Source organism: Mauremys reevesii, linkage group 2 (assembly GCF_016161935.1).
Source record: "Mauremys reevesii isolate NIE-2019 linkage group 2, ASM1616193v1, whole genome shotgun sequence".
Taxonomy (NCBI): Eukaryota; Metazoa; Chordata; order Testudines; family Geoemydidae; genus Mauremys; species Mauremys reevesii.
Genome location: NC_052624.1, coordinates 88,377,140 through 88,389,716, shown reverse-complemented (window position 1 = coordinate 88,389,716; position 12,577 = coordinate 88,377,140). Strand labels below are relative to the sequence as shown.

General features: G+C 39.4%; 1 protein-coding gene across 11 annotated transcripts in view; it reads right to left on the bottom strand.

Moving 5' to 3' along the window:
- Positions 1-12,577, bottom strand: part of BBS9 (Bardet-Biedl syndrome 9) — a 493,039-nt gene that overhangs the window by 228,405 nt on the left and 252,057 nt on the right. For 10 of the 11 annotated variants that reach the window (XM_039526584.1, XM_039526588.1, XM_039526586.1 and 7 more), the window contains one exon: positions 10,558-10,740. In XM_039526584.1, the coding sequence (XP_039382518.1) occupies positions 10,558-10,740 (183 nt within the window). Of the gene's footprint in view, positions 1-10,557; positions 10,741-12,577 lie in introns of those variants that run through there. The other variant, XM_039526592.1, reaches the window with a different exon arrangement.

Below are 12,577 nucleotides of genomic sequence, written 5' to 3'. Positions count from 1 at the left end.
AAAAATATACTCCCCCCCCCAAAACCACAGCAAGAATAGCAGATGAATGACAAATAGATTGGAAAATACAAGAGGAGATAGCCAAAGAGGGTAAGGATTGTTTATAAACCCTTCAGGGCAGGAAGCAGCAGGTGAAAATGTATTGTAATACAAGTTAAGTCACCACAGGATTTCACGGGTTCTACTAACCCTTCCTTCCTTGCCCTGCAGATAATTTGTCCTTTTCAACTGTGTCCATGAAATTCATAGTTAAGAAATCAAGCTGAATTCACTCTGACTGACTTGGTATGTTTGCCTACCTCACTCAAATCTCTGTTGTGTACCATTTTCTCACGAAGCAAATAAATTGTAGAAAGAGAATGATTTACAGATATTTATTGACATTTACAGATAGTGCTCAAAATAAGTGGTGAAGTTCCCCCTCTACGGAGCTCCCACCAAATATATACATGAAATACATAGTGTGGAGTGGTTAGAGTGCCTGGTCCACCATAGTTACCAAAGAAAACCATGATGTCTTGGAGGGGAAGCTTAATATATGTATGAACTTCTCAGGCCTGGTCTACACTAAGCGTTTAAACCAGTTTTAGGAGCGTAAAACCGATTTAACGCCACACCCGTCCACACGGAGAGGCCCTTTATATCGATATAAAGGGCTCTTTAAATCGATTTCTGTACTCCTCCCTAACGAGAGGAGTAGCGCTAGTATCGGAATTACCATATCGGATTAGGGTTAGTGTGGCCGCAGATCGACGGTATTGGCCTCCGGGTGGTATCCCACAGTGCACCACTGACTGCTCTGGACAGCAATCTGAACTCGGATGCAGTGGCCAGGTAGACAGGAAAAGCCCCGCGAACTTTTGAATATTTCCTGTTTGCCCAGCGTGGAGCTCCGATCAGCACGTGTGGCGATGCAGTTAAAAATCAAAATAAAGAAAGAGCTCCAGCATGGACTATGCAGATGTGATTGCTGTAAGGGCAGGCAAATCTGTTCTATCAGCGCTCCGTTACAGAAGACGAAATTCAAAATCATTTGTAAAAAATCTCCAGACAGACGCCATAGCAGGGACTCAGCGCACTGCTGCGTGACAAGCGTAACGGAAAGCCAAAGAATCAAATGGATGCTCATGGCGGGGGGACTGGAGCGGGGACTGGAGGACTCAAGCAATCCCACAGTGCCTGCAGTCTCCGAAAAGCATTTGCATTCTTGGCTGAGCTCCAAATGCTTCTAGGGTCAAACACAGTGTCCGCGGTGGTTCAGGGCATAGCTCGGCAATTTACGCACCCCCCACCCACCCCCAGAAGTGAAAGGGAAAACAATCCTCTCTTGACTCTTTTACATGTCACCCTATCTTTACTGAATGCTGCAGATAGACGCGATGCTGCAGCACTCAACACCAACATCCTTGCTCCCCCCCGCCATGGGTGGCTGATGGTACAATATGTCTGATATCCATCGTCATCATCAGCCTATTGGCACATGGGGCAGTGCAAAAGGACTGGTAACCATGCCGACTAGCATCAGTGAGGTCAATCAAGGGCGCCTGCTCCTAATTTTTCCTGATAGATGGTGCAGTATGGCTCGTAACCGTCTTCATCATAGCAACAGGAGGCTGAGCTCCATCAGCCCCCACCCTTCATGTGTAAAGAAAAGATTCAATTGCCCCTGAACTAGCAGCGGGATGCTGGGCTCCTCTCCTCCACACTGCTTAATGTCCTGTCTGGACTATCATAGCAGCTGGAGGCTGCCTTCCACTCATTTCTCACTAACAAGTCACTGTGTCTTATTCCTGCATTCTTTATTACTTCATCACACAAGTGGGGGGACAATGCTACGGTAGCCCAGGAAGGCTGGGGGAAGAACGGAATCAACAGGTGGGGTTGTGGCAGGAGCACCCCCTGTGAATAGCATACAGCTCATAATTTCTGCAGGATCTGACATAGAGCAGCTGTGCTCTCTGGTTCTATGATACAGTGGTTCTCTAGTACACTTGCCCATATTCTAGGCAGGACTGATTCTATTTTTAGATACCAAAAAGGAGGGATTGACTCAGGGAGTCATTCCCAATTTTGGCTTTTGCGCCCCTGGCTGATCTCAGCTGGGGCACTTATGACAGCAGCAAATGGTGCAGTGCAAAAGGACTGGTAACCATGATCATCTTATTACCAATTTATGGTATGGTACATGGTACAGTATGGCTGGTAACCATCTCTGCTGTCATGCAAAAGCAAAAGCATGCTGCTGTGTAGCGCTGCTGAATCGCCTCTGTCAGCGGCATCTAGTACACATACGGTGACAGTCACAAAAGGCAAAACAGGCTCCATGATTGCCATGCTATGGCATCTGCCAGGGCAATCCAGGGAAAAAAGGCACGAAATGCTTGTCTGCCGTTGCTTTCCCAGAGGAAGGAGTGACTGACGACATTTACCCAGAACCACCCGCGACAATGATTTTTGCCCTGGGATCTCAACCCGGAAATTCCAAGGGGCGGGGGAGGCTGCGGGAACTATGGGATAGCTACGGAATAGCTACCCACAGTGCAACGCTCCAGAAATCGACGCTAGCCTCGGACCGTGGACGCACACCGCCAAATTAATGCGTTTAGTGTGGCCGCGCACACTCGATTTTATACAATCTGTTTTGCTAAACCGGTTTATGTAAATTCGGAATAATCCCGTAGTGTAGACGTACTCTCAGTCAAGAAGTTCACTAGCTAGTGCTTAAGGCATGGCTTTCTGTGTTTATATCCTTACTTTAACTTCGTGTCACAAGTAAGTGAATCCCTCTTTTTAAAGAAGGAATTTGGGAAAGCAAAGAGACTACCAGAGTGGGGAGCAAGTGGGGAAAATGGAAAATCAGGGAGGAGACCTGTGAAAGCTGCTCCATGAAGCAGACAGAGCCCAGTATTAGTGCAGCAATGGAGCCCATAGCTCTGTAATAGAAATTTAATTTTGGCCGACCTTGCTGGATCTGGAGAGCTGAGCAATTCCAGGTGGCTTTGGGTTTAACAGGCAAAGCACAAGGATACCAGGTAAATTCCCTGATATTTGCCAAGGGTGAAGTTGCTGCTGATATCCTATGTGCCATACCAATGAGGAAAAGAAAGAATAAACTAAAGTGAAAGAGGCTTTGGCTGCCCATTTCATACACAGACAGAATATTACACATGAAAGTACCACATTTAATAGGAGGAGCCAGGATGTTTTTATTACTGCAGTTCATAGTCTTGCTGAACACTGCAAATATGAAACATTAAAAGAAATAAAAAGAGACAAGTTAGAGTTTCTTTTATGCCAACAATTACGTAGAGCCCTGAATAAGCTCCCATCAATGGAAGAAGAAAAGACTTCTAAGAAAGATGTTAAAGTCTACAGTAACTTTGCTCTGACAGCAATTCCAGCATCTGGGGTATGTAATTGTTGGGTCACTGCCCCATTAACCCCACATTACCAACTGCCACTGCCTAATTATATCTCTTAGGAGTGCTGGAAAAATATTTGCAAAAACCACAAAAAGTAATTTCTATAGGCCTATGGACAAAAGAAATGCAAATTAAAATATCTAGGACTAAAGAGGAGGTGATAGAAACTGAATGGTGCAAAAAATCAGGAAGGGAAAAGACCATCTCACTACACTATGCATGACAGCTTTGGTACTTCCACTCTAAAAAGTTGTTATAGAAGATATGAATTGGGTGGAGGCATCCCTGGGACTCAGACTGGATTTACTCTAGTTCAACTGATCTCAAGAGTCTGGACTGTACATATATGCTAATTAGTGTAAACAGCAAAGCTGCGATTCCTGATAGGTTAAAAAAATATGGGTTATGCAAAGAACATTGCTGTCCAAAAAGCTTAAATCATTCTCCACAAGTTTTTAACAATAGCAAACATTGGCTGAAGGAGTCAAGAAATGTTGAACATCATTAGTCTTGAAAGAATTATACATATCAAAACTAATTCACTTACAATTTATATTTAATCTTGAGAACTTTCAGTCCGGAAGGGATCCCCTTACACAAAGTGGAGCTCTTTGTATTAAAGAAACAAAAATATGCAACAAACAAAAAGCCTCTATTATTCTTTCTTGTCAAATTAGTGATCCTATTCTCTTTCTTCCCACTTACACCCAAATTCTGTTCTAACTTGGCTTGACATTAATTTCAATAGGACTATTTGGCATTTAGTAATTTCTTTTGCCACCATGTTTTCCTCATGTTATTCTGCTTTAGCATATACTGTGTTCATATTCTCTAATTCAGTAGGATCATTAACTCAAGTTTACAGCATTCCATAACATAGTCAACTATTTTAAAAATAACTATTTCTACCTTCACTACCTTCTACCTTACCTACTCTTTCCCCAAATTAAAACTGTACTAGGAGATTAATTAAAAGTTGAGTACGGAAACAACTTAGCTGGTAGCTATAATATCAAATGTAAAAAAAAAAAAAAGCAGATAGCAAAAAGCAAAAAGGCATCTCCTAGTGAACATTAACTATAACATCACAAATTTGACTATAATAGAGAAGGGATGGTTTTGTGCAGTGAAATTCCTATTATGACATTATTTGGTAACATCATGGGAACCATAAAATATTTATTCTTTGATTAGATTCCCATAGACCACTATGTTTATGAGGGTCCTCTCAGTCATAAAATTAAGCAGTTAATAGTGACAGAATTTTTTCCTTTGTAATTTTATAAACAAAGAGGATTTTAATAACTGTAGTGATAAGACATCTGAGTCATCACTCAATCCAGACGCCATACAACCATAATATCACAACTATCCTGCACTGTATGAACCCTTTGAACCTTTTAAATTAGCCTGGATAAATTCCCTCCCCTCCCAAAAGGATTTCCTATTGTAAACATATGCTCTATCAGAAACTCAACATGTTTAGAATCTCTCTCTCTCTCCAGATCAGTTTAACCAAGTCAAAAAAAAATCAGTGAAATAACCCGAAGGTTCTCTCTTTTTTTTTTTAATTTTTCCCATCTCTCTAATCCATATTCTTGTTCTCTTCTTTAGTAAGCTAATAATAAAAGAGATAGCCCTGCAAAATATTCATCAGTTCTATTAAAAAAACCCACAAATGTTTATTACCTCAAGACATCGAAAAAATACTATTGTCAGAGATTTTTTTCCTCCAAAACCACCCCAAAACAGTTTTTAAAAAATACATTTTAACTTCTACAACAGTGAGTAAAAATAGCATAGATTATATATATTAAAGAATAATAGGGTGTCCCTAGAGCTCTACTTTAACTGATGCACTCTGAACTGCATATACATTCTTCCACAATATCTTGAATATTGGCTCAATCCTACTCCTATTAAAGTCAGTGGCAAAATTGCCATGGATTTCAATGAGACCAGGATTTCCCTCTATTGAGTTTTGCCATCAGCTTCAATGGGAGAAAGATCAACACTGTTTGTTTGTTTTCTGCCAGATAAAACCAGCAAATTTATCACATCAAATAACACTGAATTTTTAACATGCATCTTGCAAGGACAGCCTTGTAGCCTCATTCTAGTGCCAACTCATTTAATTTGGTTCAGTTCCTGATGTTATGCTCCTTGGACTAAGCAGATGTTGGGAGTTGTATGAAATACAAGAAGCAATCACAGAGAAAAGTTTTGCTTTACTAGTATCAAACAAGAGTGACCCTTCCACTCAACTAAGATGTCCCAGAGAATCTTACTTAGCCCCCCCTTGGCTCAATGGATGGAGTTTTGGTATATAAAGTTAGCTAAAAATTATGATAGCCAAAGGGAAAGTCTACACTATAGTGCTACATCGGCGCAGCTGCACTAATGCAGCTATACTGCTGTAGCATGTCTGGTGAAGACGCACTATGCCGACGGGAGAGAGTTCTCCTATCAGCATAATTACTCCACCTTGGAGAGAAGCATAAGCTATGTCGGCGGGATATCATCTCCCGCTGACATAGCGCTGTTTTGTACAGCATGAAACTTGCGTCACTCAGGGGGGCCTTTTTCACACCCCTGAGTGACGTAAGTTAGATCGACTTATGTGGTAATATAGACCTGCCCACAGCTCCTTAGGGATTGAGAAGGGGAAAAGAGAGGTATTTTCAGAGATCAAGGTCAGTCCTGGGGCCAGTTTTGTTCAATATCTTCATTAATGATCTGGAGGATGGTGTGGACTGCACCCTCAGCAAGTCTGCAGATGACACTAAACTGGGAGACGTGGTAGATACATTGGAGGGTAGGGATAGGATACAGACAAATTAGAGGATTGGGCCAAAAGAAATCTGATGAGGTTCAACAAGGACAAGTGCAGAGTTCTGCACTTAGGACAGAAGAATCCCATGCACTGCTACAGACTAGGGACCGAATGACTAGGCCGCAGTTCTGCAGAAAAGGACCTAGGGGTTACAGTGGACAAGAAGCTGGATATGAGTCAACAGTGTGCCCTTGTTGCCAAGAAGGCTAACAGCATTGGGCTGTACAAGTAGGGGCATTGCCAGCAGTTTGAGGAATGTGATCATTCCCCTCTATTCGACATTGGTGAGGCCTCATCTGGAGTACTGTGTCCAGTTTTGGGCCCCACACTACAAGAAGGATGTGGAAAAATTGGAAAAAGTCCAGCAGAGAGTAACAAAGATGATTAGGGGGCTGGAGCACATGACTTATGAGGAGAGGCTGAGGGAACTGGGATTGTTTAGTCTGCAGAAGAGAAGAATGAGGGGGGATTTGATAGCTGCTTTCAACTACCTGAAAGGGGGTTCCAAAGAGGATGGATCTAGAATGTTCTCAGTGGTACCAGATGACAGAACAAGGAGTAATGGGTCTCAAGTTGCAGTGGGGGAGGTTTGGGTTGGATATTATGAAAAACTTTTTCACTAGGAGGGTAGTGAAGCACTGGAATGGGTTACCTAAGGAAGTGGTGGAATCTCCTTCCTTAGAGGTTTTTAAGGTCAGGCTTGACAAAGCCCTGGCTAGGATGATTTAGTTGGGGATTGGTCCTGCTTTGAGCAGGGGTTGGTCCTGAGGTCCCTTCCAACCCTGATATTCTATGACCCTCTGGTTACCAAAACACAAGAAAAAAAGCACAACCTCTGTTTTCAGGAACTTTATTTTGAAAGAATGCACTATTCTTTTTATTTTGACATATCTTTGTAGGTGGCAAAACCAGACTTTACTTCAGTTGAGAGTATGTAAACCATGATATAGTCTGCAGCAGGAACTGTTTACTAGTCTGAGAAGCTATTTACTGCCAATGGGAACTCGAAACACTGAATTACTCTTATGCTAAGTGTCTAAATGAAGTGCCTGGCAGGTTCAGAAAACAAGAAGCAATCTCTTCTAAATGGAATGACATGTATGAGAATAATGTTGACGTTATGGTCAGAACTTTTTTTTTTACAGTAATAGTATGTTCTAAACATTTTCCCTTTATTAAAAAAGCACTTTCTGAGTTTAATGTTAATGAAGCAGAAAATATTCTAGACAGGTATATTGTATCCAAACTATCTTCTAACACATTCCACCCAAATAAAAATACAACAAACCATTGTGCAGAATTGTGTGAAGAGTAAATAAAAATTCTTTGGAGTACTTTCTTTCACCACATTCCACTCAACTGCTTGTGGGGAAACCTGAACACTAGCTGGGAGCTTCAGTCTGTAAATACCATTGGTATATCAGAAGCTTCCCTCCCCCCATCTAAACTTCTCTTTAAATTACATTCAGATTTTTGCGGTACCTTAATAACTACAATATGGGATGTATTTCAATAGTTCGGTAAAGGCTTCTTTTAAATTTCCAACCCATTATTTCAGGTTTACATTTGTCATCCCAGCCTCTCTGCAGGATTCACATCCCCACAACATTTATATGTGAGGTCTTGCATCTTAACATGGAAAATTGTGACCTACTATATGAAAACCACATCGAGATACATATGAAAGTGGTATCTTTTATTTTTAAGATCTGTAACAGATTTTCCCATGTTGTACCAGAAAATGTGTCAAAGCAATACAGCCCTAATGGAACAATAAAAGTGAGCCATGCAAAACCAGATAGTTTCCACTTTCAGGGGACTCGAACCTTTTGCTGATTTAGTTCATGTGAATTTACACCCCTGAATTTTTCACTTTGAGCTTCAGGTTTCAGTAAGTCCAAACACCAAAGACCAAATACCCACTGTTGTTTTCCCAGGTTTGGGGTAAAAAACATGTGAAACACCAAGTTTCACTTGTTTTCTAGTTGAAACAATGGGTATTCCTAAGTGCATCTGGAACTTAGCCCAAGCTTGCTAAAATGGCTACTGACCAGCCCAAAATTTTGGATATGTAGTGAAACCTGAATTCAGTTTACATTGTAATAGATCAGTACAGATTATTATAACGCGATTGTGAATTAAGAGTATGAAATTGAATATTATAATGGATTTTTAGATTTTTTTTTTTAGTCTTCCATTTTGTTTTCATTAAATATATTTCCTCATTCAATTCTGACAGGAGTTGTATAATACTGTGTACATTTAAAAAAGAGATGTGTGTCAAACTTCTCTTCAAACTGCAGGATGGATTTCTTAATGGCAATGTGCTTCTCTAGTGCATGGTCTATATGTTTTCACACAACCATAGAGCACTAAGATAGTTATACACATTAAACAAGTACAGAATACGATAGAGATCTGCACACAGATGATATATTCACAGTATGGACTGGATGTGAGAATTTTACTGTTCAATAAGATTATGTCTTGTAACTCATATCTCTCATATAAACAAATCGTGCCATATATTTTTCTTATTGATAAAGCACAGGATGATATTGTCACGTTCTGGGGTGCAATCCAGAACATGACAGTGAGGGATTATGTCACTGCCTGCTCTGTAACCCTTAGTGTCTCAAAAAGCTCAGCTGCAGTAGTTCTCATATCAGAACGCTGCCAGCCAGCATACCAGTCTGTACTGAGTGTCAATGGGTTAAGCAGCTCTGACTCAGCAACCTACCCCCGATACAAAATTGCAGGAGGGTTTTGCCACTTTTGTCTGTTTGCAGGGCATAATATAAGAGAATATCCATAATTTACCTGTAGAACTGTAACAAACATTTCACAATGACATTAATGACCAGTGTGTTATTAGAGTTCAAACAATATATTACATCACTTTTTAAATAAATATCATGGCACCAGTGTGAGTGGTGTAGTGAGTATGTCAAGCCTGACAAAAGTTGCTGACACAGAGTAATGAATCACAAACGGGCCTCAAGACACAATTGTTTAAGGCTCTATGTGGCCTTGAAGAAGATACTTAACATCTATGTTTTTTTAGTATCTTCATCTATAAAATGATGCTATTTACCTATCTTGTAGGGTGCTATGAGGAATAATTAGATACTGGTGAAAGGCTTTGAAAATGTAAAGCACTTATAATTATTAGCTTGTAAGAGAAATATTTTTCATGTGCTTTATTAATAAGATATTGAATATTACCATTAACAGAATCTTTGTTCCTTGAAAATTCATCTGCTCTTCTTCTCCATTTGTCACTAATAATCCTTTCTTTATGACATTCTTTTCAAGAGTTCACCTTCTCCTATTTATTCTCCACATGAAATCGTAATCCTAAATCCTGTCTGTGATGTAATAATTGACTGCTGTGGAAGTTACTACAAAGATTGTTTTCAGGCAAAGGCTCAAAGGAAAAATTAACAGAAATATAGACTACACTATGCAAGCAATATGGTCTATATAGTCAATATTTTCAAACATGATTTTTAGTAGGTCTTTTAAAACAAGATGCCATTTCCCATACATGGAGTGTGTTTTTAAGGATGTGCTATTTTAATCTAAGGCCTTAGTAACAGCCAATGATGTAGCTGGTGCAGTCTAAAAAAGCTGCTATTTGCACAAGTGGTGCTTACCCCAAGTTTAAAACCAGGGTAAATCATAATATACAAAAAGAACAGGAGTACTTGCGACACCTTAGAGACTAACAAATTTATTTCAGCATAAGCTTTCGTGGGCTACAGCTCACTTCTTCGGATGCATAATATACAGCAACTTTGCCTGTTTACAGTAGGGGGTTGCTCCAGTGCAGCTACACTGGTGGCTAGACACCAATGACTTTAACTGCGGCAAATCCACAATGTAGATAAGCCCTATTACAACTCATTCAAATGACAACAAACTACAAAACTATTATCACAATTGCTATCAGCATTTAAATAGATGTATATACAGCTATATTAGATATATTAAGTATTTCCATTTGGTTTGACAAGCAAGGACTAGTTAACTTGAAAGTTAATTGGTAGCATGCAAACCTTGAGATGTACAAATCAAAGGCTTCACCGCAGCAGATGAAGAATGGATTTAAAGTAGACTCAACCAAATCTTAAAACAACCCTTCTAAATAAAGTTTTTTCGATACAGTATAGTGGGAAGGGAAATATAACATTCCATTAAAAGGAATGGCCATTTGCAGAACACACTCGGAAAACCAAGTTAATCGATCAGTTTGTACTTTTCCACATATCCAGATTTTCAGTAAATCTCACAGATCCTTACCAGCTCTTGGGTATCCTGCATTAATGGCAAAAACGTAGCTTCCAGAATAGCAACTTGGTCAGTACTGAGTTTCTGCCACAGACTAATCAGCATAATCACCAGCTGGGTGGCACTTTTCAACTTTGTGAATGCCTGGAACATATTGGCTTGGTTTTCCTCGGCCGCATCTGCTAGAGCTATTATCTGCAAAAATCACAAACTTTTGTTAGATATAATTTTACCATTCTTAACACTCCACACTAAAATTACATTTGGCACATTCTTGTTTTTCTTTAGAAAGACCTGATGAACTTTGTCTTCCATAAACACAAGTCACAGAAAGTATTAAATAAGTTATCATTTGTCAAGGTAATTTAAAATCCATGTGGCAGTGGGATAAATCAATAAATTCAGTCCGTGTAGAGAGGATTCTGTTTAATGCATATTCTACAATAAGGCACTCCCCAGGTTGATTCCCATAATCTAATGTAATACAATAGTCCCTAACCAACTGTAAACATTGAGGATTATACCACACATGATGTTAATCACTGTTTGACCAACATCCTTGTAGGGCTCATAATCAAAAGTATTACATTTATTTTATTTCTTTTAAAACTGTAATTTAATATGTCAGTTATTTCTATATGGAAAAAATGGCCACATTTTTATTTTATTAGGTGGGGTTGTATGCATAGTATGGGCTAGTTCAGCATTATACCAATAATGTAGATGCTCTGGCATGTGATTGGTTGGGTGATGTCATTTTTAACACTAGTGTAAAATACTGGACTACACAGACCTTGAAAAGAAAATGAGGTGTATGCTCGCTTTAAATATCAACTCCTTTTCCTGTAAACTGCCATGATATTTTTATCCTCTTCAGTACTCAGTGGAAAAAACTAGAAGCAGAACCTGAGAGGAAAACTTGAAACTGCTAAATGGAATTTTACTAATATTAGATGTGTTTTGTCATTACAGACACTACTGTCCATTTTCTACAAATGTATGCATGGCATTACCTTACAGAAATGTGAGAAAATAACTAATATTTGTTTGAAATATAGATTACAAAGGTGTAGAATCCTAAGGGCTCTATCTATGAAACTTACTATTGCTTTCTTCAAGATAATTTCCTATCATTTCAATGTAATTTTATGCACCAGCAACAGATTTTCCATGCTATACATAGATTGAATTTAAAGGATATAAGCATTGTCTGGTGGCTAAAATGGGGTTTGAGCCACAACTTCCAAGACACTTTTTAATCTCAGCTACTGATATTACATATTGCCTACAAAGGGTTGGTTTTCAGAGGTGGTGACCATCTGCAGCTGCCATTTGAATCAATGCACAGCACTTCTTCAAAATCAGGCCCTTAACCTCTTTCTTCATATGTTTACTCATCTGCAAAGAGACGATGCCTACTTAACAGGGATGTTGTGAGACTTAATTTTGTAAAGTGCTTTGTGATGTTTTCATGAAAGGCCCTATAGAAGTGCAAAGTATAATTAGTATTAAAACATAATTAATTTCCAAAGGAAAGCTAGGATATGATGGGGGGAGGGATAGCTCTGTGGTTTTGAGCATTGGCCTGCTAAACCCAGGGTTCAGAGTTCAATCCTTAAGGAGGCCATTTAGGGATCTGGGGCAAAAATCTGTCAGGGGATTGGTCCTGCTTTGAGCAGGGGGTTGGACTAGATGACCTTCTGAGGTCCCTTTCAACCCTGATATTCTATGATAGTGAACTTTAATAGGTTGAGCTATGTGAAAAGGAAAAATACTATACAATGTATCTTCAGCCTGGAAACAAACCCAACCAGCTGTTAGCCTTTGGTGAAGGAAAAATATTTTTAATGTGCAACACTGGCAGTACAGATGGGGGTGTTCCCTAGGTGTTTTCAGGTGAACATGGAACTAAAGACATAGTGAATTTTAGGAAACAATAAATATAAATTATTTCAAACAAAAAGTGTTGGTTGCTTTTGTTCTAGATTTATCTCCAAATAAAATGGAGAACCCCAAGGACATCCAAGTCCAA